The sequence below is a fragment of the Canis lupus genome, chromosome 5, assembly GCF_048164855.1.
Source record: "Canis lupus baileyi chromosome 5, mCanLup2.hap1, whole genome shotgun sequence".
Lineage (NCBI taxonomy): Eukaryota > Metazoa > Chordata > Mammalia > Carnivora > Canidae > Canis > Canis lupus.
The window spans coordinates 68,989,249-69,014,321 of NC_132842.1; the positions used below are offsets into that span (position 1 = coordinate 68,989,249).

The following is a 25,073-nucleotide window of genomic DNA, read 5'->3' on the forward strand; positions in this document are numbered from 1 at the left end:
GAGTGACCGCCTTCAGCTCAAGTAATGATCCCAGGGTCCTGGGAGAGCCTGCTTCTCCCTCTGCCTACGCCTCTGCCTCTCTCTGTGTGTCTCATGAATTAAAAAGAAAAAGTCCAACTCTCCATTTCATTCTCATCCTCCATCTGGTACTCCAGTTCCCAAGAAAGGACTCTGAATTATCACACCTTATTCCTTTGTACACACCATGGCCCCGGTCTGGGATGCTCCCATCAACTTCCCTTTACTTTTCCACCTGGCCAACTCCTACCCATCCGTCAAAGTCCGCAGCTTCTGTCCTACCCCTCACAGGCAGTTACATCTGTCCCTAACCAGACCCCACTTGGCACCCTGTGCTTTCCACTAACGGCATTTTCCACACCTAATCATAATTATCTCCACTCGTATATCTCACATCTTAATGTGTTCAGAAATCCATTTCTGATTTTCATATTGATGGGATTTATTAGCTGGATCTTGGAACCTCACCCTAACTGAAGGTGTACAGAACAAGTTACAGAACTTCACCACCTTAATTGGCGTTATTAAAATGCCCAGAAAGCAGCCATTTGATAAGAGGGGATCCTAGTAAATAAATACACATGCTGATGTAAAGGCAATTACCGCCCCCTCAGGCTCCCATAGGAAAAGGACTGGGGGAGTATGGTGGAGAGGTTCCTCCGAGGCAGGCAGAGATGCTTCCCAACCGCCTTCGCCAATTACTATCCGTTCTAGCCAAGCTACTTCCTATCCAAGCCTCAGTCTCCTCGGTTGCAAATGGGACTCTTGTAGGCAGTCGCTGTGCTTAGCGAGTCAGGTGCAGCTCTAAGTGCCTTAAACGTCCTTGATTTCGTCCTTAGGACGACGGTACGAGATACGCACAATTATTCCATTTCACAGATGCAGAAACTGTGGCACAGGTGTGGATTTGCCTCCGGGAAACGGGTAACAACTAGACAGAAGCAGGACGCCAGCACCGGCAGGGCCGGGTCCGATTCTGTCAAAATAACTTCCCAGGCTTGTGCGGATTAAATGAAATAAAGCGAGCGAGGGGCACAGGCGGGGCACGGCACGCAGGAGGTACTCTTTTATTGTTTTAAGACGTAAAAACACCTCGGCCTCCAGGTCAGGAACTCGTTCAAAGCCCCTGATACTCTGCGTGAACTCCCCAGACGTCTCTCGGGTGTGAGACGGCCGGGCGGGCGGGCGGGCGGGACACCGGGGACGAGCCCCCCCAGCCGCCGACGGCCCTCTCGGGGGCTTCTCCTCCCGGGCCCCCCCCCCCCCCCCCGCTTTGTAAGCGAGGCGCGAGGCGGAAGTAGCTGCTGGGTAACAAGCCCACTTCCGGGGCCGCTTGCGGCCTCTCTCGCCCCGCGGAGGCCGGGTCGCCGCCTTCCCACGCCGCTTTTGTCCCGGGCTGACCCTTTTCCTGTGAGAGCCCCGCCCACGGCGAAAGGTCGGCTTCCCATTGGTGGAGACTGGAGCGTCGGTCTCGGAACCCAATGGACTCCGCGCTCTCTTCCGGTGGGTGAGGGCAGGTCCTCCTCCCGACCGGCAGAGGGCGCGAGAGCACGGGGCTCGAGGCCTCGGAGGCTCTCTGGCACGGATGTGACGTCACGGCCGGAAGCCGGCTTTCCGGGCTCAGGGTGGCGGTGTCGCCCCCCGGCTGTCGCGTCTGTTCGGTGAGAAAACCCAGCCCCCGAAGCCCGCAGTCCATGGCAGTGAGTGGTCGGCCCCCTGCAGGATGCAGGCTGCTCCTCGGGGACTGAGCCCAAGGGGCCAGATGCCCACCCGCCTCCCCCAAGACTCCCGTATTCAGACGACACCTAACGCCTACTCTACCAAGCACAAACCCAAGCTCCAGGTGACACAGGCAGTTGGGAGACGCTCCCTGTCTTTGTGAGATGAGCCAGTGTGTGAGAAGTAGAAAAATCACCTTGTGATCAACATTTCTTTAATACAGGTAGATACAGGATGCTGCGAGTGCTTAGAGAAGCGTTACCCCACCCAAAGGGAGAGGTACCCTAAGCTGAGACCTGAAAGATGCTCCCTTCAACACTTAATTGTGGAACAGCTATGTATAGGGCGGAGTCTAGGTACTGGGGACAGGCAGTGAAGAGAGCTCTGCCTTCTTAAATTCCAAGTAGAATATAGAGTACATCAAAGGGTGAGCTATGGGGCGGGCGTGGGGGTGGGAGGAGAGTAAGGGTACCGAGGGGCTACAAAATGCTGGGGTAGGAGTGTTCGTTTTCAAGAGTGGTGGTCAGAAAGGCCTCACTGAGAAGGCATTTGAGCAAAGCCCTGAAGAGATGAGGGAGAGAGATCATGGAGTTCTTTGGGCCTCTAAGGAAATGGTGCCTGGCATGTTAGAGGAGCAGAAAAAAAGGGAATGGTGTGCAGGATTGCTTTCTAAGGATTTTCAGGGATAGTCTTGATGCGTTTCTTACCGTAAATAACGCCTTCAAGATTTCATTCTTATAAAATGTGACTCTACCTAACAGATGGAGGGGCCACTTTGTTCAAGGGTATTCAGAAAAGGCCTTCCCAAGAAGGTGACATTGAAGGTGACCCTTTTTTTTTTTTTTTAATTTATTTATGATAGTCACAGAGAGAGAGAGGCAGAGACACAAGCAGGCTCCATGCACCAGGAGCCCAACGTGGGATTTGATCCCCGGTCTCCAGGATTGCACCCTGGGCCATAGGCAGGCGCCAAACCGCTGTGCCACCCAGGGGTCCCTGAAGGTGACTCTTTAAAATGAGAATGAGTGGGATGCCTGGGTGGCCCAGCGGTTAAGCGTCTGCCTTCTGGCCCAGGGCGTGATCCTGGAGACCTGGGATCAAGTCCCTCCATGGAGCCTGCTTCTCCCTCTGCCTATGTCTCTGCCTCTCTCTCTCTCTCTCTCTGTCTCTCATAATAAAGTATTTTAAAAAAATAAAATGAGAATGAGTCAGTCCAGGAGCACAGAGGGAATGGCAAGGGTAAGGGCCTGGCTGCAGCAAAAACATAAAACTGAAAAGAGGCCAGTAGGCTGGAGCATGGTGAGAGCAGAGTGGTATGAGGCGAGATCAGAGAGGCAGGCGGAGGTCTCGGGCAGTTTGCTTTTATTGACATCACAGTGGGAATCAACTGAAGGACTTTCAGCAGAGGACTGACAAGATCAGATTCAGGTTTCAGTAAGCTCCCTCTGACTGCTGGAGGCTGTGCTGGGCAATTTAATTTTGCTGGTTGAATTTACACAGGTTTAGCTGTTCATCCCAGGGGTGCCAGGAAGAGGATTTAAAATGGAGCAAAGTGTTGAGTGGAAACTCCCATCTTGTTGCCTTCCCTGCGGTCCCTTTACAGCTGAATGAGCTGGCCTGGGCAGGGGGGGCTTCCAGAGAGAGGGATGACACCCAGAAGGCCACGGTCTCCCTCCAGAATAGGCATAGACAGACATGCATGGCATCTTGTGTCCCTGGGACCTCTGTAAGTCTCCCTGGTGGGGCCCGCCTTAACCAGGATGAAGTAGAGTGAAGGAAGTGTGTACTACCACCAACCCTACAGCTCTCCGCCTTCTGCCCTTTTTGAATATACTTTCTTTTTTTTTTTTTTTAAGATTTTTTATTTATTTATTCATAGAGACACAGAGAGAGAATGAGAGTCAGAGACACAGGCAGAGGTAGAAGCAGGCTCCATGCAGAGAGCCTGACGTGGGACTCAATCCAGGGTCTCCAGGATCACACCCTGGGCTGCAGGCAGCACTAAACCGCTGCGCCACCGGGGCTGCCCTGAATATACTTTCAATTGTCTTCTCAAAGATCCTGTGTGCTTCTGTTCCAGAAGCATATGGGGTTTCCTAACGCCTACAGAATTAAAGTCAGACTCACTCTCGTTCAGGGTTCTCTTTGACTGCACTGCACTGTGAGTTCCTTGAGGATTCATCTCTGCATCATCAGCTTCTACTACAGGGCATGGCCACGGTAAATGCTCAAGGAATTAACCTTTCAACATCATTTATTTCGTCAGGACCTAATGATGTGCCAAGCCCTGAGCCAAGTACTTTATACCAATAACCCTCTGAGGGAAATATATTTAGCAGCCCCATTTTACAAAAGAGGAAACAGATTCAGACAGGTCAGATGCTATGTTTATTCAGTTGTCCATTTGATACATGCTTTTTGAGCACCTACTTTGTTCTAAGTAGTGAGGACCTAGCAGTGAAAAAAAAAAAAAAGCCAAGCTCACATTCTGGAGGGGCTGACAGATGATGCACAGAACAACATGTAATGGAGTGTGTCCAATAGGTACTGTGAAGAAAAAGAAAACCAGTTAAGGGAGGAGAGAGAGACTTGGAAAGTGCTGTTTTCTAAAGAGTGGTCAGAGAAGCTGTTACCCAGGGAAAACATTTGAGTAGAACCTGAATGGAGTGGGCGAGCCCCCCAGATAACCTGGGAAGGTCATTTCAGAAAGGGGACAGCAAATGCAGGCCTGGCAAGGGTACGATGTATGGAGTGTTTGAGGAATGGAGGGGCCATTGTGTCTGGGGAGTAGTGAGCAAGGGAGGAGAGAGGGAGTCAGGAGTTGGATGAGGACTTTAAATGGTATGTTCGATGAAATGGGAATCACTGGGGCGACTGGATCCAGCACTGAGCAGAGTGGACGGTGGGGGAAGGAGGGGGCCATTCCCTAGGTGAGGGAGGTGGCAGCTTGGTCAGGTCCATTAACCTCCCAGAGTGAGTGAGTAAGCGAGTTAACCCATGGGAGAAGCCTCAGGAGGCACAGATGGGTTGTGGGGAGGTGTCGAGAGGAGCGTGTCCCTTAGGTGAGGTCCCAGGGCAGGATGGGTCTGGGAGAGGCCAACAGGAAAGTGACCTCCAGGGCAGCCAGCATAGCATGCAGGTTCACTGCTAGTGGCGTGCTTAGGGAGGTGTTCAAAGGATGCAAATGCCCGTGCAGCCTGGGCTCCAGGAGACCCAGGTCAGATTCCCCTGTACAGGCATCAGGGCCTTAACATTCTCCAGATATTTAGTATTCTTCTCTTCTTTTCACAAAAAGATGGAAATGACAAACAAAAACAACTGAAAAGAAATGACTGTTTATTATTCTCAAGCAAGTCACATCAACTTCTGTGTATATCCTTCTCAGAAAAGTAAATTTCACACTCTTGCAGCAAATGGAACATGAAACATTTGAAAGGCTCCAGTGAAAAATCTGTTCAAACTCCGTGCCAGCTGCTGTCATTTTAAAAGCCACAGAAGCATCTCCCCAGCGAACCTGCCTCAGACAAGGTAATGAGTTTTTCCTGGATCTCACTGCAGCCAGAGGTCTTAGCAGGGCATCTGCTGCTTTTGGAAGCAGATGGCCGGTTCCAGCAGAACCTGTGTTTGCCTTCCTTCCTTCTCCTCCAAACAGGCATGAGCGGCTCCAGATCTGCTCGGCCATCAAAATGGAAGGAGTCTCAGAACTAGCCTCATGGATGAGGGCTGAGCCCCACACAGTGTAAGATGCAAAACCTGGTGGTGGGTGGATAAGCAATGGGCAGTAGTGATGCTGTCCCTGTCTGATTGGTCTCCAAGTCTCTTGGTGTCCTGACCTTTCAGCCTATATATTGTCAAATAATCAAAAACCAGGCCTAGCCTGGAAAAAACATCTCTGCTTTTGACAAGCACCCAGTTCACTCAGAACACATTGCCTCATTAGATGACCTCAGAGCCACATGTAGGACCCAGGAGTGGCTGAGACGCTGAAACAAGCTGACCAGGTGTGATATTATGACTTACAGTAATAGATGTATATTTTGTTTTCATCCCTACTCCTGGCACAGAGATCTCAAAATCCTTGGAATTTCCTAAGTGATGAGTGACAAAGGTGTCCTTTGTTATATCCTACCCCCAAACTCTGGGGAGGAGAGGAGGCTGGAGATTGAGTTCAGTCACTGATGCCAATAATTTAATCAGTCTTGCTTGGTAATGAAGCCTCCATGAAAACCCAAAGGATGGGGTTTGGGGAGCTTCCAAGCTGGTGATCACATGGAAGTGCTGAGACAGTGATGTTACCTGTAGAGGGCATAGAAGGTCTGCACCCTTTCTCCATAGCTTGCCCCAGGAAGCTCTTCTGGCTGTTCCTGAGTTACATCCTTTCATAGTAAACCAGTAATACAGTAAGTAAGGTGTTTCCCTGAGTTCTGTGAGCCACTTTAGCAAATTAAATGAACCCAAGGAAGAGAGTTATTGGAACCTCCACTCTATAGCCGGTTCATCCCAACACACGTCACAACCTGGATTTGGTGATTGGTGTCCGAAGTGGGAGAAGAGTGGGGAGTCTTGTAGGACTGAGCCCTTAACCTGTGAGATCTGAAGCTATCTCCAGGTAGATAGTGTCAGGATCAAATTGAATTGCTGGACACCCAGCTGGTGTCGGAGAATTGCTTGGCAGTGCGGGGGGGGGGGGGGACCCACGTACCAGGCTTACCTAGGAGAAGCTCAAGTGAAGGTAAAAATATTCAATGATATGTCCAGAACAGGTAAATCCACAAGGATGGGCAGTAGATTAGTGAATGCCAGGGGCTGGGGAAGGGGCAAATGAGGCACGAATGCCAATTTCTTAAAGAAAATGGACATGCTCTGGATTGGACAGTAGTGATGGTTGTGCAAACTCTAAATATACTAAAAAACAACTGAATTCTATACTTTGGGTTTTAAGGCATGATAATTTTATATTTCAAGGGTTTTTTTAATTGCAGAAGAAAAATCTTTCAGGTACCCTGTTGTAGCTGAGGACTCTAGAATCTGATCTTCTTTGCTAAGCAGCCCACACACCCCAGATGAATAGCCTGGGACCCTAGCGCTGTGAAGGAGCCTTTATCTTGACAATGGACTTCTAGTTGAAGGGCCCTTGGCACTGGACATGGCAGTGTTCCATGGCCAGCCCTGTTCTGGCAGTTACTACCTGAATAAGCAAAACCAGCCGCTCCATATCTGCATTAGTCTTACTGCCTTGCAGACCTGCAGGGACGGTTAGGGGGCAGGGTCTCCTCAGAACATCTCCCAATACCCATCTGCCCTCTATCTTTGTTATGAATTTCCAAAGCTGTGTCAGGTAATGTCATCCCTACATTGAGCCAGGCCTTAGGCTGGGTGTTGGGTTCACATAGAGGCCCCTCACAAGTCAGGAGCTGCAGCCCTAGGGCTGTAGGATGGTAATTCTGACCCCTGCCTCAACCCCTAACAGTTCACTCTTCCTCATGACATCAAGCATGGCAGCCTATGCAGAGGAAAGAGATGAGTCAGAGAAGCTGGATGCCAGAGGGAGATGCCCACACTGCAGCTAGGTCAGGACTGAAGCAGAGGGCATGGGGTCATCGGTGTAGGGTGAGAAAGTCTCAGCCCTGGCCTAGCCCGGGCTGCTTTGTGAATTGAACTGCTAGATTCCACTGGGTTATTTTTAAAAAACCTAAATATTTATTTGCTTCATATTTACAAAGGTGGAAAGGAGACCAAGGGAGACCCCCAGAACACCCCCACACCTGGCTGACCAGGCCCCTTGCGCTGCAGAGGAAGCGACACAGCTGGAAGGGACAGGATTTATGTTGCATACTTGAACTACAGCGAGTGTAAGACTGGTCCTATTTACAGGGCAGAAACACTACAGGTGGAGCGTGGGGGGCAGCAGAGCGAGCACCAGAGTCCTGGCCAGAGGGTGCCCCTGCCTGCTGCCTTTCCCACATCTCCCAGAGGCATCTCTGCGGCCCTGCTGGAGTTCTCCGGAGGGGGGACAGGGTCCGCTCACATGATGCTTGCTGGAGTGAAGACAGGGCCCACGCACAAGGTGTCTGTGATCTCCCAGCCACAGGACAGAGGCTTGCACATGCCCTCGGTGTCCTCGTCTTGTTCTGCAGGCAGCAGCTGCCCTCGAAGTGCTTCCCTGCAGGCAAGAGAGGGGCACTGGAGGCAGCCAGCATGGGGCCCACAGGCCAGGGGCTCCTGAAGGCTCCCTGCACCAGAAGTCCCAGCCCCTGGTATGTAGGGTTCCCACCTGGGCCCAGAGCCCAGCCTAGTGCAGGAGTGAGGATGAGTCTGATGACTTCTTTCCCCACTGGTCTCTTTTCCCCAGTGGTCTTCCTCCACAGTAAGGGAAAAGGAACCCATATTTATGGAGCACTGACTACATGCCACACACTGTGCCAGGCACCTTATAGTATCTAATTGTGTTCCCCAAACCACATAAGGGCAGCATTATTATCCCCATTTTACCAGTGAAGAAATTGAGACTGAGAAGGAAGTGACCTGTACAAGGTCACATCCCTAGAAGGTGGTAGAACCAGGATTCAACCCAATTCTCTCAGTCCAAAGCCCACATTCTTTATATCCCAGGCATAGGACTTAAAAAAAAAAAATCATCTCCTGCCCCTCTCCAAAATCCTACAGACCTACCTACCAAGGTTGATAAATGGCTCCACCATCTGACCAGCTGCTCAGCCACAAGTCAGGAATCTTGTTCCCCAGCCCATTCTATCCCTGTTGAGCCCAGGTCCTGAGCTTTCTCACAGGTGTAGCCACTTCTTTCCATTCCCAGTGCCACCACTGTCTCTACCCGGGGCTATCCAGTTTCTCTGCTCTGCCCCTGCCTCCGCCAGACAATTCTGGCCCAGGTTCATCTTTCCAGGAGGCAAACACCTGCACTTGAGTGGTCAGCAGCTTCCGTCTGCTCTCAGGCCCTGCCCAACCTGGTCTCCCACCTGCAGGAAGGCCTCCCTCTTTGCTGACATGGACACTTCAACAGCAAGTCAGTAGTCAGGCTTGTAGGAGGCTTCCCAGGCCAAGAACCCTCTGTCTCCTTATCTGTCAAAATGGGTTGATCCAATTTCCTAAAAAGCATCAGTGACTGACCCTCTAGTGCCTTCAAGATCAACTCCAGCCTGGGCCTCCAAGGTCCTTCTCCATCCAGTCTTCTGCACAGGCCACTCCAGCCAGGTGCAACTATTTGCAGTTCTTTGAATGAACTGGCCTCAAACCCCCACATCTCTCAGCCCAGACTGCCCCCCACCATCAGCTTTCCTGCACCTAACTTCCCCTAGCCCTGGCACCTCTGCCACCCGGCTGTCTCTCCCCAGTGATCTTTCTGCTCTCTGTGCCAGTGTCTGTGTGTGCAGGTCACCACTCTGCCTTGGGTGCTGTTATCCCCTCAGGACCTAGCACAGAGCCAGGCTCTAAAGCAGGACATTTTGGCAGAATTCCTTGGACGTGGGGAATTTCTTGGCACAGCCATTTTAATACATCAAATTTTTTCATCTCTAATAATGAATAACCCGACTCCCTACACCTCTGCCTGTGTTTGCTTATGATGGAGCCAGAATGGGATGAGGAGGCCTGTGTGGTTGCTTCTTTAAGTTTGTTTCAGACCTTGTCACAACACCCCTGATGTCACAATGGTTGCATCAGCCCATCCTGTGCCCCTGCAGGGAGCAAGTACTACAAAGGTCTGTTGGGTGGATGGATAAAATGTGACCTTGATGCTGAGCTACACCAGCCGGGGGTTGGTAGCACTATTGGGGGTGGGGGGCGCAGTGCTCAAGCACCTAGCATGTCCCCCAGAACACAGGCTAGATTCAGCCTGAGGCCTAGCATAGAAGTCCCTCCAACTTCTCCTGCCTCTGCAGGCCTCTCCCAGCCCCCACTGGACAAACCTCTCTTTGTGATCACACTGATTCTGTGCAGGTGAGAGAAAATAATCATACGATGCCTGACAGAAGGCCAGACAGAAGGGTTCAACAAATCTGACTTCTGTCTCGTGCCCCTCCTGCCTCACTGGATCCCAGCACTGGCCTGGTGAGGCAAGCAGGGCAAATGTATATATTTCCTATGGAGGCTCAGCCAGCAGGCAAGTCCCAGGCCACAGAGCCCCCCGCCCCCCACTAGTCTGAGCAATCTCCCCTGTCCTCCCGTAATTCCCCCAGTAGCCAGAGTGGTCTTTCTAAAATCCAGGCCAGATGTGTCACTTACCTGCTTCATATCAGTCCATGCTCCCCACTGCTCAGAGCCCTGCCCAGATCCAGCCCTGCGCACTCTCCAGCCACAACCAACCTCAGGTAGTTTCTGAAGGCAGCGTGTTCACTCGCTGTTCCTTCTGCCCTGAACCCCCTGCTCCCTCTTGCCGGCTCACTCCCACTCTTCTACCATCTTCCCTCCTCTGGGAACTGGGTCTGGGCATCAGAATGGGCTCTCAGCTTCCGCAGTCCCGTGTCCCCCCCCCCCCCCCCCCATTATCACAAGTGCCTGTCTGCTCCTCTGGGTCTCTCACAGGATGCTGAGCTCCTCAAGGCCAGCTCCAGCTCATTCGTGGCCACACCAGGTGCCAAGCACAGGCCTTACTGGGAATCAACAGCCAGGAGGTACTTGTCAAACTGGATGTCATGGAAACCAGTCTGAAATCTCAGATTTCTCTTGTTCCCTGCCTGCTCCCTTGCCCTCCCCCACTCCCTTCTCAGCAGGGCCCCCTTACCAGGCCACCCGGGACATGGCATAGGTGACTCGGCAGGTCTGGGTCCCCCCAAAGAGGGAACCCATGCCCACGGTGTAGGCGCCCATGTTCTCAAAGACCAGCCAGTCCCCTACATGTAGTTGTGGCAGCCACAGGCCCTCAGCTACGCAGTCACTGCCATCAGCCACAGGGCCCCACAGGCTGCTGCTGTACAGGGGCTGCTCCGTGGATGATTTCTGCAGAAGAGACAGACAGTCATTTCAGCTTTCCTGGGCACAGTGAGTGCAGCCTTAGCACTCCTTCCCTCTAAAGCTTTCCATGGCTCCCATAACCAGTACAATAGCCCAGAAGGGCCTTCTAGCCTGGCATTTAAGCCACTCCTAATTCTCTGCATTCATTACGTTATATATTCTGAAGCCATAATGCCTGGTCTTCAATCCAGGCTTCAACACTTAGTGGATATGTGACCTTGGGCAAGGTACTTAATCCCTCTGTACCTCAGTGTTCTCATTTGTAAAATGAGAATAATTATAATACCTACCTCACAGGGTCACTAAAAGGATAAATGAGTATATGTAGAGCATTTAAACCAGTGTCTGGCACATAACAAGGGCCTAGTAAGATAGCGCTATCATTATTACTGTTATTGTTATTACCTCTCTGCTCTGATCTTCATTGGCCATCTGCCACTTTCCAGACCCTGGGTCTGTCCATACCTCTGCAGCCCTTCCCCCTTCCTCAAATCCATCTTGGCCTCTGGGCCCAGCCTTGGGGCTCCGTCTTCTATGACAGCCTCCCAGATACCCTCATTCCATGCCAGGCCCCATCATAGGAGCCAGAATTATACAGGTGTGTGAAACACCCACTCACCGCCAGGCTCTCAAGCCTGGGAGGAAGATGGGCCTCTAGCAGATAATCACAGGGTGATCACAAAGAACTCCATGGGGTAGACCAAATTCATCTCATTTCAGAAAGTGAGGTTCTGAGAGGTTACATGGTTTGCCCAAAGACATAAAATTAAAATTGTTTTCTTAAATGACTTAAAAATCCAGAAAAGAAATCTGTAACACAGACCACTTGCTGACAACCAGTGCAGTGTGGGATCCTGCAAGGCAGGTCCTAGAGGAGGAGTCCTGACAGAAAGGTGGACATGAACGAACCCTGACTGTGCCCTTTAGCCCCCTTCTTCATCCCCAACACGCTCACTGTATTCCAGTTACTCCAAGGCTCTGGGCTCTCAGGAAAACCTTGCTTCCCTTCCCCCAACCCCATTCCTCACCCTGTTGTGCCCTGAGGCCCCAACCCCATCAACTCCTAATTTCCCTTTAGATCTCAGCTACCATGACTTCATGAAAAGCCTTTCTGAAAGCTCCATGCTCCCTCCAACAAACTTAGCCTTCATAGCATTTGTCATAATTTATAATTAGGTATTTGTGAAATGTATCTGCTCAGGCCTGTTCTCCCTGTCAGACTATAAATTCCATGACCCCAGAGATCATGACCATCTTGTTCACTCTCCCTCTCCCCCGTGTCTAGCAGTCTGGCATAGAGTAGGTACTTTTTTGAATAATATCTTTTAAATAGATGAACGAATAGGAAATACATAAGTGATGAGAAAGAGAAGAAGAAGAAAAGAAAGGGGAAAAAAAGGGAGGGAGGAAGAAAAAAAGAAGAGATTGATAGAAGCCATCTAAAGAGAAGGAGGGGGCAGCCCTGGTGGCTCTGCGGTTTAACGCCACCTTCAGCCCAGGGTGTGATCCTGGAGACACAGGATCAAGTCCCACGTCAGGCTCCCTGCATGGAGGATCAAGTCCCACGTCTGGCTCCCTGCATGGAGCCTGCTTTTCCCTCTGCCTGTGCCTCTGCATCCCTCTGTGTGTCTCTCATGAATAAATAAATAAGATCTTAAAAAAAATTTTTTTAATAAAAAAAAATAAAGGAGGTAATGGAGAAGACCAATAGAGGAAAAAGAAAAAATGTTCCAATACCATAGCCAGCAGCAGGAATGAATAAAATTGAGAAAAACTACAGATTCCATAAGCAGAAATAATACTCATGTATATGATTAAAAATTAATAAGCCATTAGTCTCATTAATAAAAACATGTACATATTAAAGTAAAAAATTCAAGCTATCCATATTCATGAGTCACTCAGCACATACTTATTGAGCACCTACTATGTGCTGGGCTCCAATCTAGGAGCTGGGAAGTATATATTCTAGTAAAGAGAAACACATATATCCTTGTTCATATAACTTAACATTCTTGCTTGTGAGCCTTCTGTTAATAAGTAAAATTAATCTCAGTTGCTCTGAATTATTTCCCTTAGCTCCACTTTAAAAAACATTAAGCTAACTTTCAAAGCTTTGAGGGGAAAATGCTCTATAAATGAATCCATGAGGATCCCGAGAAAAGAGGTTCCAAAGGTTCTTTGACAATAAAGTAAAAAAGAAAAGACACCCTTGCATTATAATAAGAGTTCTCTTCTTATTAGTGGTATAAATAAAATCAGAGGAAAAAAACTTTAACTTCACAGGAAATAATGCAAAGCTACCCTTTTGCTATTTAAAGCACCCCCCCCCCGTTTTTTAAGAAAAAAAGGAAACAACAAAAAAAAAGAATCTGCAAAATAAATATTCCAAAAGCATGTGGTGACAGGCTTATTAAGTCTTAGCTCTTTTTATGAGTCTGGAAATTGAGTGGAAACGGACAAGCACCTGTAAAAATAAAGCTGCCCAATCTGCTACCAGGCCCCTCTGTGAGAGAGGGCAGAGTTTACAGAGCATGCCCACTACGACTTCACACCTCATCTGAGAGGCAGCTGCAGCCCCCATTTTACAGATGAGAAAAGTCGGAGAGAGGAAGTGACCTGCTCCAGGTTCTGGATTGAGTTAATAGCAGATCTCCCTAGTGGTCCCAGACAAGGGGCCTCCTCGCTGCATCAACTGGCTGCCCTCCTCAAAGAGGCCCAATAAGTGACTGAATCCACAGAAGAAACAAGGTCAAACATTTATAATGTCTAATGGTCCTAATGGAGTCCTTAAATAATTCCCCAACTCTTAAAAACAAAGCAATAATCCCTATTCTACATAAAGTGCACAAAAATATCTTTTAAAAAAATGGAACGAACAAGGGCAACACACAAAAAGGAAAACAACAAAAACATATGGTCAGAATTTAACTTGTGAACATACAGGAAAATCTAAAACAAAACCATACTAACCAAATCTCCGCTCATAGCCAAAGAATCACCTTCAGTGATTTATTTCTCTATGGAAGATAGGAACAATATGAGCAAGGCGACCACCGGCTTCATCATAATATGGAAAATATAGATCCACAATGCAAATCTAATTTTCTCAGTATATGTCAATATGGCATTCAATAGCCTATAGCATCTATTCTTGATTACAACTACAGACAAAACAAAATCAAGCCCTGCAAAGCAGAGACTATTTAAAGAGGTAACTCTAACTTAATGGATATACATTAGAATGGCCTCATTTCAGAACCAAAACCAACTTTAGTAATTAAGTTCAACTCTTCATTTTCCAGACGAAGAAACGGGAGAAACAGGCTCAGAGAGATAAGTTAACTTGCCTAAAGTTACTCAGCTATTATATGGTAAAGTCAGGACTCAAACCCATGTCTTCTGACTCCAAGTCTGAAGCTTTCTGTCACCATTCCTATTTTATATATCATGAGATGTGTGGGCAATAGCTATTAGGGGGGGAAAAAGAAACAAAAAGGTATAATATATAGAAAATGGAAAAAAAAATCACATTGCAGGGACTCCTGGGTAGCTCAGTGGTTGAGCATCTGCCTTTGGCTCAGGTCGTGATCCAGTATTTGCTTGTCTGCATCCTGGGGTCTTAGGATTGAGTCCCGCATTGGGCTCCCCACAGGGAGACTACTTCTCCCTCTGCTTAGGTCTCTGCCTCTCTCTCTCTGTGGTGTCTCATGAATAAATAAAATCTAAAAAAAAAAAAAAAATCATATTGCAGATAACATGTTTGCCTACCTAGAAAATCCAAAGGAAAGGGGATAGTTTTCGGGGAAAATCAATGTGTCTCAGCATGCAAGCCGTTGTCTCAGCTCAGAAACACAGGCAAATGTTTCCATTCACAATAGTAATGAAAGCATTATGTTATTAAATTCTTGGATGTACTTGGCCCACAATAACTTATTCAAAGAAAATAATAAAACCTTAATGAGAGAAATAAAATACAAGAGCTCTACTTCTCCTAGCTGGAAAAACTTAATAAAGCAAAATAGAGAATTCTCTCCTATTTAATAAATAGATTAAGTAGGCTAATTGAAATCCCCAAGATATTTTTCTGGATGTTATAAGTGGCATGATAGAATAAATGTGAGCCTATCAAAGAATACTAATAAGCAATAATGACAGACTCCATTTTTATTAAATATTTAATTCCTACAAAAAATATTTGTACCATGTTTAAGATAGAAAGAATAACAATAAAATGAATATCAGTGTACCCACCACCAGCTAAATAAATATAAAATTTCCAATATCTTTGAAACCCCCATGTGGCCCACCCCAATGACATGCCACTTCCCTTCCCCCTCCAAAGGTAGCAGTTATCCTGAATTTTGTTTTCATTATTCTCCTGCTCTGTTTAGCACAGTATTTAGTTTAGTACACTTTTGAAATTTGTGTAAAATCAAATTATAGAGTATGTAATCTCGGCAATTTTCTTTTTTTGTTGAAACTTACATTCCCAAGATTCATCCAACTGATATATATATATATATATATATATATATATATATACCCTTAATTCACAACATGCTGCATCCAATTCATTATATGGAATACACAGTAATTTATTATCTATTACCCTGCCAACAAATGTTAATGTTGTTTCCAATGTTATATATTATAAAAATTGCTCCTGTGACCATTCCTCATATATATCCTCAAATTCACATGCCAAGAGTTTCTTGACAATATATATCTAAGAACTTGCTGGAAGGTAGGGTATACACATATCTCACTTTATCTGAGTAGTGACAACTTGTTTCTCAAAATAGAAATACCAACTCCTACCTGTCAATGTCTAAGAGATCCAACTACTCTATACCCTTACCAACTCTTGATATTGTCATGCCTTTAATTTTTTTCTAATCTAGTCAGTAGAAAATGGTGTCTCCTTTTCATTTGAGTTCATGTTTCCTTGATTATCAACGAGGTTGGGCAGTTTGTCATTTTTCTATTTGGATTTCCTCCTCTGTGAACTGCCTGTTAATGTATTTTGTCTATATCTCTCTATTGATTTCCATTTCGTATTGCTTTTCTTATTATTTTCTTAAGATTCTTATGTAAGAATCCTTCATATATTCTGTGTACTGATCTCTTATCCAGTTGTATATATGTTTCCATACTTTCTCCTAGGGTGTGATTGCCTCTTTCCTTTTGCTGACAGATGAACAGAAGCTCTTTGTTTTAATTTAGACAAATATCAGTCATTTCCTTTTCTGGTTTCTAAGAGATTCTTCACTGTTCTTCCCTGTTTCAAGGTTAAACTGATATTCTCCTATATGGATTCCTGGGATTTATATTCATGTGTGCATTGAGATAGGGATTCAACTTCATTTTTTGCATATAGACAATCAGATGTCCCAGCACCATATATTAAACTATCCTCAGTGATCTGCTTTTCAAGCCTTGTCGAAAAACAAGTTTCCAGATATATATTGGGTTTTCCTGTGGTCTCAACTATGTTGTTTATTTTTTTTATGACGGTGTCCAAACTAAACCATTTCAACTACCTTCAATGTTGGCAATTATATTATCTATTTATATAGATATATATTTTTATTGTGTATAATCTATTATCCATTATATTATCTATATTCTTTTATGGTTATTCTAAACATTTACATTTTAACATGCATGCCTAACTTAAAGTCTAAAATTAAACAATATCTTCCTCTCAGTTAAAAACCTTAGAACACCAACTTGGTTCCTTTACTTCCCAACTTATATTCTATTGCTGTCCAGTGTTTTAGTTTATCTTATTTGTGGCAGAGGCTGCTAATTGCCTACACCAACACTTCCAATCCTCAATTTTTGCTAGACACAGGACCACCTAGAAAGACCATGTTGCTAACATTCCTTACAGGTATTCATGGCCATGGGACTAAGATCTTAGCCCCAGCAAGATGATGACACCTAGAAATAGGTACAACTGGAAGCAATATGCTTAAACCACCAAACCTCCGATGGATGTAGGCTCCGAATTGCCTACATCCAGACATTTACATGAGAGTGAAATAAGCCTCGATATCTTGTTCAAGTCAGGTAACTTGGGATCTGCTACTCACAGCAGAGCCTAATCATAACTGAAAACTGTTTTTAACCCCAAAAATATTATTGGTGGTGGTAGTGGTGGTGACAGTCAGTGATCCTTTGGATAAACCCTCATATTTAGCTATCTTTGGTCACCATTCCTTCTTGCAACTCAGACCATCCATCTGGAATCATTTTCCTTATGCCTGAAATATATCCTTTAGAACTTTCATTAGTGAAGATCTATTCTCAGTATTTGCTTGTCTGAAAATGCCTACATTTCATACTCATTCTGGAAAAACAATTTTGCTGGATACAAAATTCTAGGTTGATATATTAAAGCTGCTATTCTAATATCTCCTACCTTCATTATTATGGGAGAAAAGCTTTAAGTCTGTCATTCTTCTATAGGTAGTCTTCTGTCTCATTTCTATCACTAGTTTTAAGATCTTCTCTTTGTCTTCAGTATTCAGTTTCATTAATATGTTGCCTATGTGTGGGATTCATTGGATTTCCTAAATCTGAAAACAGGTCTTCCTCTCTGCCATTCTATTGACTCTCTGCCAGTTACTAACTTATTGCCTCTCAGCTCCCAATTCACCTTTCTTTGCCTTGCTTTGTGGTACTGGAGCTGAACCCTTGCCAGGTAGCTCTATGTTAAGTTTTGTCAACAGAGATTGCTGGAAAGATATTACAAGGACAGATCAGGAAAAAGAGACTTTCACTCTTTCATCATACTGTGTTCTGTGTAGTCCCTATGGCTCAGTGTACAAGGGTATGGTAGCCTTCACCTCAGTGGTCCTCACAGTTCAGCCTTGGCCCATGCCCTCCAGCAAGCTTCTCCTCCACTCAGCAGCAGGCTACCCCTGAGATCCAGTTGTGGTGGGGCAGAAGGAGAGGGAGAGAGAGAATCTTAAGCAGGCTCCACACCCAGTGTAGGGCCTGATACAGAGCTCAAGGCAGAGCTGATCTCACGACCCTGAAATCATGACCTGAGTCAAAATAAAAAATTGGAGGCCTAACCACATGAACTACCCTGTGATCAAGTACCTCTTGATAACAGTGGTCACATTTTAAATTTCTTATTTCTTTAAACATTATAAACATTCTGTTTTAACATCTGATAATTCTAATACATGAAATAATTGTAGGTCTGGTTCTGTTGTCTATTCTGCTGGTTTTCCCTCATGGTGTTTGTGTTTTGCAATTTTTTGACTGCAAGCTCATGTACTTTGGCACTTGTGAGAATTCTTAAAAGCCTAGGCTAAAGATTTCTACTCCAGAGGGACATTGTGTTTGCTTCTGAAAGGTAAAATAAATTCTAGCCTTGACGTTTTTCAGACAACACAGTTGTCTGAATATGAATTTGGGCAACAAAGCCAAAAAAAAGGCTAGCTTATGGCTCTAAAGTATCCATTTTGTATCTTCTTCTTACCACTACCAAGATCCAAAAAATGTCTTTTTGCTGTCCTCCTCTGTGGGATAGGTGTTTTTCTGGTTTACCCTTACACTGATGATTAGGTACTTTTTTCAGGTTCACAGCTTTATGCGAGGGATTCTATCAGATTGTCCATCCCGACTGAGTCCCTTAGGAACCCATGCAGCTATCAAAACCAAAGACCAACACCCCAAGGGGTCAGCATACACTCCCAGAGAGAAAGCCAGTTTCAAAGTCGGGTTTTCTCTCTGGGTTAATGAATTCATTTAATACATATTAGAATAGCCACTATTTTACATGCTTGGGACACACTAGTGAAAAAAAGAGACAAAGTCCTTCTTCTCATTGTGTTTACAGTCCAGCAGGAGGGAGGCAAACAACAAAATAAAGAAGTAAATTAAGAGATAATAAATGATACTGAATCAAAGAAAGCACAGAGCAGGGGGAAGGGCAGGTGGCAGTATTAAGGATAAAGTATAAGGCCTCACTGAAAAGATGACCTCAGGCAAAGATGCAAAGGAGGTAAAGGAATGAGCCTGTGTGGTACCTGGAAGAAAGGTGATCCAGGAAGAAGGAAAAGCTGGTGCAAAGATGCTAAAGCAGGGACATGCCATGAGGAACTGTTCCATGAGGAACTGCAGAGAGGCTGCCATGACTGTGATAGGATGGGCAAGAGGGAAAGTAGTGAGGGAGGGGATCAGAGAGGAGACAGGGGCAGATCACAAAGGGTCTTAGAAACCCCTGGAGGGCTTTTGCTTTAATTTGGAGTGAGACAGGAGCCAGGGCAGGGTTTCAGGCAATTTTAATAAAGCTAGACATGATTTGACTTACATTTTAAAAGAATTCCTCTGGCTAGTGGGTGGAGAATAGGCTGGCTTTTACTCAAAGTGGAGATGCCTGCTTTCACTTAATTTTGACCTCTGAAGAATCCCCTGCTTTCTTGTAAGTCAGGATACAGTTTTCTTTGTTGTCAGTGGGGAGGCTGTTCAGAGTATCTAGACTGCCACATTGCTGGAAATAGAAGGCACCCTACTGGTTTTCTAAACACAACACAAAGCTATTGCGAAAACACTATGGAATAGGCTGAACAAAGAAAACAAATTATCAAAAAACAGGATAAAGACAAGAGATGAAAAAAATAAAATTACTGTACAGTATGGCAAAGCAGTAATAAAACAAAAAAGCAGTTGAAATCATAAGTTAAGAATTTTTAAGACAAAAACTAGCCAGATCCACATTTAACAATGCTATTGCAGCACACTCAAGACAGAGTCACGCTTCATAACCATAAATCACTAGAATAAAACACAATAGGCAAGTTAAGAAAGCCCAATCCTGTCAATAGAGAGAGGATCTCCAGACAGAGTGGAGTGACTGAGGCTTGTGCCCTGGATTTGGGGTCCCAAGATTCTTATTAAACTCCTGTGGTACTTGCCCCCTCTGGGTCCCTTCCTACACCCAACTATACCTTGCATTTATAAAATGCCAGTACTGGGGATCCCTGGGTGGCTCAGCAGTTTAGTGCCTGCCTTTGGCCCAGGGCGTGATCCTAGAGACCCGGGATTGGGTCCCATATTGGGCTCCCTGCATAGGGCCTGCTTCTCCCTCTGCCTGTGTCTCTGCCTCTCTCTCTGTGTCTCTCATGAATAAATAAATAAAATATTAAAAAATAATAATAATAAAAATAAAATGCCAGTACATAGTTGCTAAATTGTATATTTAACCCTAAATATATGTCATTTTAGACCACTCCATGAACATTTAAAATGTTTATACATTAAAAAGTCCACCTGGGGATCCCTGGGTGACTCAGCGGTTTAGCGCCTGCCTTCGGCCCAGGGTGTCATCCTGGAGTCCCAGGATCAAGTCCCACATCAGGCTCCCTGCATGGAGCCTGCTTCTCCCTCTGCCTGTGTCTCTGTCTCTCTCTCTCTCTCTCTCTCTCTCTCTGTCTCTCATGAATAAATCAATAAAATCTTTTAAAAAAGTCCATGTAACATATCAGCATTTAAAGAAAACCATACTTTCCAATATATGGTTTATTCAAAGTTAAAAAATAATGTGTATTGACATTAAAAAAAGAAAAAGAAAGTAATTTTTAACAATAATCATCTCTAAATGGTGGGCTTAAAGGATCACTTTATATGGGCGTTTGCACTAGATTTTCCCTAATAAACATTTTTTCTCTCTCTCTCTTTTAATTTATGGGACACTTCACAAATTTGCATGTCATCCTTGCACGGGGGCCGTGCTAATCTTCTCTGTATCATTCCAATTTTAGTATATATGCCGCCAAAGCCAGCACAACACATTCTATTTCTACAATAGAAAAAAATATGTATAAAATAAATGTAATCTATAACTTGCAGAGCACAAAAGGTAAATAGGGACAAATTCCCTATTAATGGCAGTGCACTTAGTTAAGACACATGATAGTATGTTGAAACTTCTATGAAAGAATAACAAAGAATCACAAAACTAAAACCAACAGACTGAGGAAAAAAACTATTTGTGTCAAATATTATATGAAATACACACACACACATACACACACAAACACACACATGCATATACAAGCTCATCTTCGTTTGTAAGAGAAATTCCAAATTAGGTAAATGGAGGATATAAAAAGATATTGACATAAAAAATAAAACAACAAATAAAATGCTTTATACCTGTCAAAAAGACAGAAATGAAAGAAATACTGAGACATATACCATTTCAGATAAATTAGCCAACAAGAAAAAGTCACAGCATGCACTGCTAGTGAGCTTATTATGAAATGAGCCTGCTGCTAACAGTACAGATTGGGCCAAACTTTGAGGAAAACAATCTGGCAATATGTATCAAGAGACCTGAAAATGCTCATAACTTTTTACCTGGTAATCCTATTTTAGGGACTCATCATAAGAAAACAGGTTTGTTTGTTTTTTTTAATTTTTTATTCATGAGAAACAGAGAGAGAGAGGTAGAGACACAGGCAGAGAGAAAGGCAGCCTCCATGCAGGGAGCCCAATGTGGAACTCGATGCAGGACTGGATGTGGGACTCGATCCCAGGCTCCAGGATTACATCCCAGGCCAAAGGCGGCGCTAAACCACTGCACCACCCGGGCTGCCCAGAAAACAGTTTTTTTTTTTTAAAGGGAATCCACCATCAGTGTGTAACTTGAGCCAGTCACACAAACACACTAACAAAGAGCATTCTAGGCAGAGGTAGTTCTCACAAACACATGAATGAATAATAAGCAACAACTAGCAATGTCCAGGGTGCCTGGGTGACTCAGTCAGTTGAGTATCCAACTCTTGGTTTCAGCTCAGGTCATGATCTCAGGGTCGTGGGACTGAGCCCCGCACTCAGCAGGGAGTCTGCTTCCCTTCTCCCTTTGCCCCTCCCCCGCGTTCACACACTCACTCTCTCGCTCTCCAATAAACAAATAAATCTTTTTCAAAAAAATTAGCCACGTCCAAATGCCCAGTAATAGGAAGATTTTATCTGGAGTCAATAATTTTACAGGAAAGTAGTTAAGAGCCTGTTCTCTGGCAACACCCAGGTAATCAAAGACAATAAGTTATGCACCATACCCCAAGCAGTTCACAGTCTGCAGTTAAAAAATTCTACCCTTTGTTAGCTGTACACTTTGAGCAAGTTGCTTCAGCCCCATGCCTCAGTTTTCTCATCTGTAAAATGGGTCTCATAACAGTATCCACGTATAGGATTATCATAAAGATAGAGTAATGCCATGTAAAGTGCTTAGAACAGGACATGCTGCAATAAGTGCATGGTGGCTTCACCGGCCACCAGTGAATGTGAGGTCCACAGCCACATGCCATTCGGTGTGTCTGGTGAAAAAGGGGTTGACATTATAGATAAATTGCATTGCAGAGCTCCTCCCTCCTTTGTTCCTTTAAATTTTGGGTTGCTCCTGTAATTTTTAAAGATTGACTCAATTCCAACATACAGCACCTACTATGTGCCAAGTCTTGCACTGGGGAAACAATCTCTGTCCTCAAGGGGCTCATAGCTTATTGGGAGATCTATTCATTCATCATACATTCAACAAGTAGTTATCAAATACCTATAGTGTACCAGGCACTGTGCCGATCCTGGGAATTCAGAAGGAACAGGCAGGCTAAGTGGCTGCCCTCACAGAGCCTGCATGCTAGTGGGGAGGACAGGTTATAAGCAAGGAAACAAAAACAAATAAGAATAACTTCAGATTCTGACATACTATGAAGAAAATCAGCAGGGTAACAAAATTATCTGGTAGGGAGAAGCAAGCCCACTTTAGAGAGAGTAATCAGGAATGGTTTCCCTGGAGAGGTAACATCCAACCTGAGACATACCAGACGAGAATAAGGAGATCATTTCAGGAGCAAGGGGAAGAGCATTTCGTCAGGTGAATACAATGGTCCCTAGGTCTGAAGGAGCTTAGGTGGTCCAGGAGCAGAAAGGAGGCTACTGGGACTGGAGCAGGTGAGTGAGGGGCTCAGTGGGGATAGATGTTGCTAAAGATGTGGGCAGAAGCTTTGCAAGCCAGGGTAAGAAGTTTAGGTTCTATTCTAAGAGTAACAGGGAGCCACTGAAAGTTTTAAGCAGAGAAGAGATATGATCTTTGGGTATTTAATAAATCACTTTGTCAACAGTGTGGAAAATAATAGCAAGAAGGCAGGAATCAGGGCAAGAAGATTAGTTAATGGTTGCTACACTGGCCCAGGAAGGGATGATGGCAGCTTGCACTCTGCCCTGGTGGCAGGGAAGAAATCAGATGCATTCCAAGTATATTCTGGAATTAGACTGAAAAACTGCAGGTGAACTGCCTGAGGGGAGAGAAGGAAGCAAGAATTGAGGATAATACCAAAGTACTACAGCTTGAACAGCTGGATGGGTGGCTGTGCTGTACTGAGAGAAAATTGTGGGAAGAAAGAAGTTTAGGTTGGAAATCAAGAGTTCAGTTCTGAACAAGATAAATTTGAGTGCCTTTAAGACACCCAGTAGAAATAGCAAGTGGGTCAGTGGATACAGAAGTCTGGAGCTTGGGAGGACAGTGCAGACTAGAGATATAAATTTGAAAATGATGAGACTATAGATGATATTGAAAACTTCAGGCTGGAAGAACTCACCTAGGAAATGCTTGTAGGCAGAGAAGAGGCTCGAGAATGGAGATCTGAGAGTCAACATTCAGGGGGTGAGCAATGGGGAACATGCTAGAGAGACAAGGTGAGAATGACAGAGGAAGAGGCAAAGCCAAGAGCGTGAAGTTGGAGAAAGATCAGCTGCTGAAGACAGAGGTGCCACCATTGGGCTAGCTGCATGCAAGGAACTTTCAAGAGTATCTTCTTTATAGCTGTGCAATTAATGTCCCATTGGGAAGGTTTTAAGAGGGAATGAAAGCTGAGGGAGCAGGGGCAGTGAGTGCAGGCTGCTGGATAGAGAGGCTCAGATACAAAGGGCAGTAACTGAAGAGAAGGTTACAAAGCATCTGAAAGAAGAGGAAATATGTGTGTCCAATAAATATACAAAGGAATATCCAACTTCATTAGTAAACAGGAGCATGCAAATCAAGACAGGAGAAACCATTTCACATCCATTCAAATGTTGAAAGTCTGACAAGACCAAGTGTTAGGGAAAATGTAGATCCATCCAGTCTCTTAGATACTGCTGGTGGGATCCTCAAGTAGTACAACTGCTCTGGAAAACTATCTGGCACTGTCTTCTGAAAGCTGAACATTCATGTGTCCTAGCTATGCCCAGTGATTCCACCCCTTGCTCTTGTGTCACAGAGGCACAAACAAGAACATTCAGAGTGGCAGATTTCACAGTAGGGAAGACCTAGAAACAACCTAGTGCCTTGAGAGGACAGCAGACAGATTAGCTGCAGCGTGCTTGCCAACAGTGTAAACCAGCAGTCAAAGGGACGGACCTAAAGCACATACAGCAGCGGAGATGCATCTTAGACTGTGCAGTACATTTTTTTAAACAGTTCCAAAAGGTTACATACATCATAACATCCTTTTTGTAAAGTAAAAAAAACAAATTATAAATACATTTAGGAATAAACTTTAATGTGCCAAAACTACATGAAAGAAGACATATGAATGGTGAACAAGCACATGAAAAGAGGCTTAACATCATTAATCAAATAAGAAATACAAATCCAAACCACAGTGAAATGTCACCTCCCACCTGTTGGGATGGCTATTCTCAAAAAAGAAAAGATGGCCAGGGTTGACAATGTTGTGGAAAAATCGGAACCCTGGTGCACTGCCAGTGGGAATGCAAAATGATTCGGTCACTATGGAAAACAGAATGGTGGTTCCTCAAAAAATTAAATGTGATCCAGCAATCCTACTTCTGGGTATTTATCCAAAAAAAATTGAAATCAGGATCTCTAAGAGGTATTAGCAGTCCTGTGTTTATCGCAGCTCTATTAACAGCTGCCAAGACCTAAATGTCCCTGGATGGATGAATGGATTAAAAAAAATGCTGTATCTATATACAATGGAATATTATCTACCTTATCAAAGATTGCAACATGCAACAGTGTGAATGAATGTTGAGGAAATTATGCTAACTGAAATGAAGACAAATACTGCATGCTTGTATTTATATGAGGTGTCTAATAATCAAACTCATGGAACAAAGAATAGAAGTGTGGGTGCCAGGGGTTGATGGGAGGGGGAAATGGGAAGTTGATAACCAATGGACATGAAATTTCAGCTCCACAAGATGAACAAGTTCTTAGAGATCTGCTGAACCACAGTGTGCCTATAGATAACAGTACTGGATCATACACTTAAACATCTGTTACAAGAGTAGATCTTACATTAAATGCTCTTACCACAATAGAAGAAAAAATGATATTA

General features: G+C 44.9%; 1 protein-coding gene, 1 long non-coding RNA gene and 1 other non-coding gene across 5 annotated transcripts in view; 1 reads left to right on the forward strand and 2 right to left on the reverse strand.

The window, feature by feature from the left end:
- The first annotated feature begins 1,507 nt into the window (after positions 1-1,507).
- On the forward strand, positions 1,508-24,306 carry LOC140633959 (uncharacterized). Of its 2 annotated transcripts, none has more exons than XR_012031551.1 (4): positions 1,508-1,960; positions 5,033-5,265; positions 5,390-5,476; positions 7,461-24,306. It is a non-coding gene; the product is annotated as an uncharacterized lncRNA (long non-coding RNA). The 2 variants fall into 2 exon arrangements; XR_012031550.1 differs by having other exon boundaries at positions 1,554-1,960; positions 5,148-5,265.
- The window catches only part of AZIN2 (antizyme inhibitor 2), a 36,967-nt gene continuing 16,950 nt past the window's right edge, over positions 5,057-25,073 (reverse strand). Inside the window, exons 10-11 of one of the 2 annotated variants that reach the window (XM_072827178.1) lie at positions 10,478-10,692; positions 5,057-7,900 (exon numbers count right to left, since the gene is read on the reverse strand). In XM_072827178.1, the coding sequence (XP_072683279.1) occupies positions 7,762-7,900; positions 10,478-10,692 (354 nt within the window). In that variant the 3' untranslated portion in view covers positions 5,057-7,761. Of the gene's footprint in view, positions 7,901-10,477; positions 10,693-11,801; positions 19,220-25,073 lie in introns of those variants that run through there. The other variant, XM_072827179.1, reaches the window with a different exon arrangement.
- Positions 20,407-20,513, reverse strand: LOC140634584 (U6 spliceosomal RNA). The gene has a single exon (XR_012032009.1). It is a non-coding gene; the product is annotated as a U6 spliceosomal RNA (small nuclear RNA).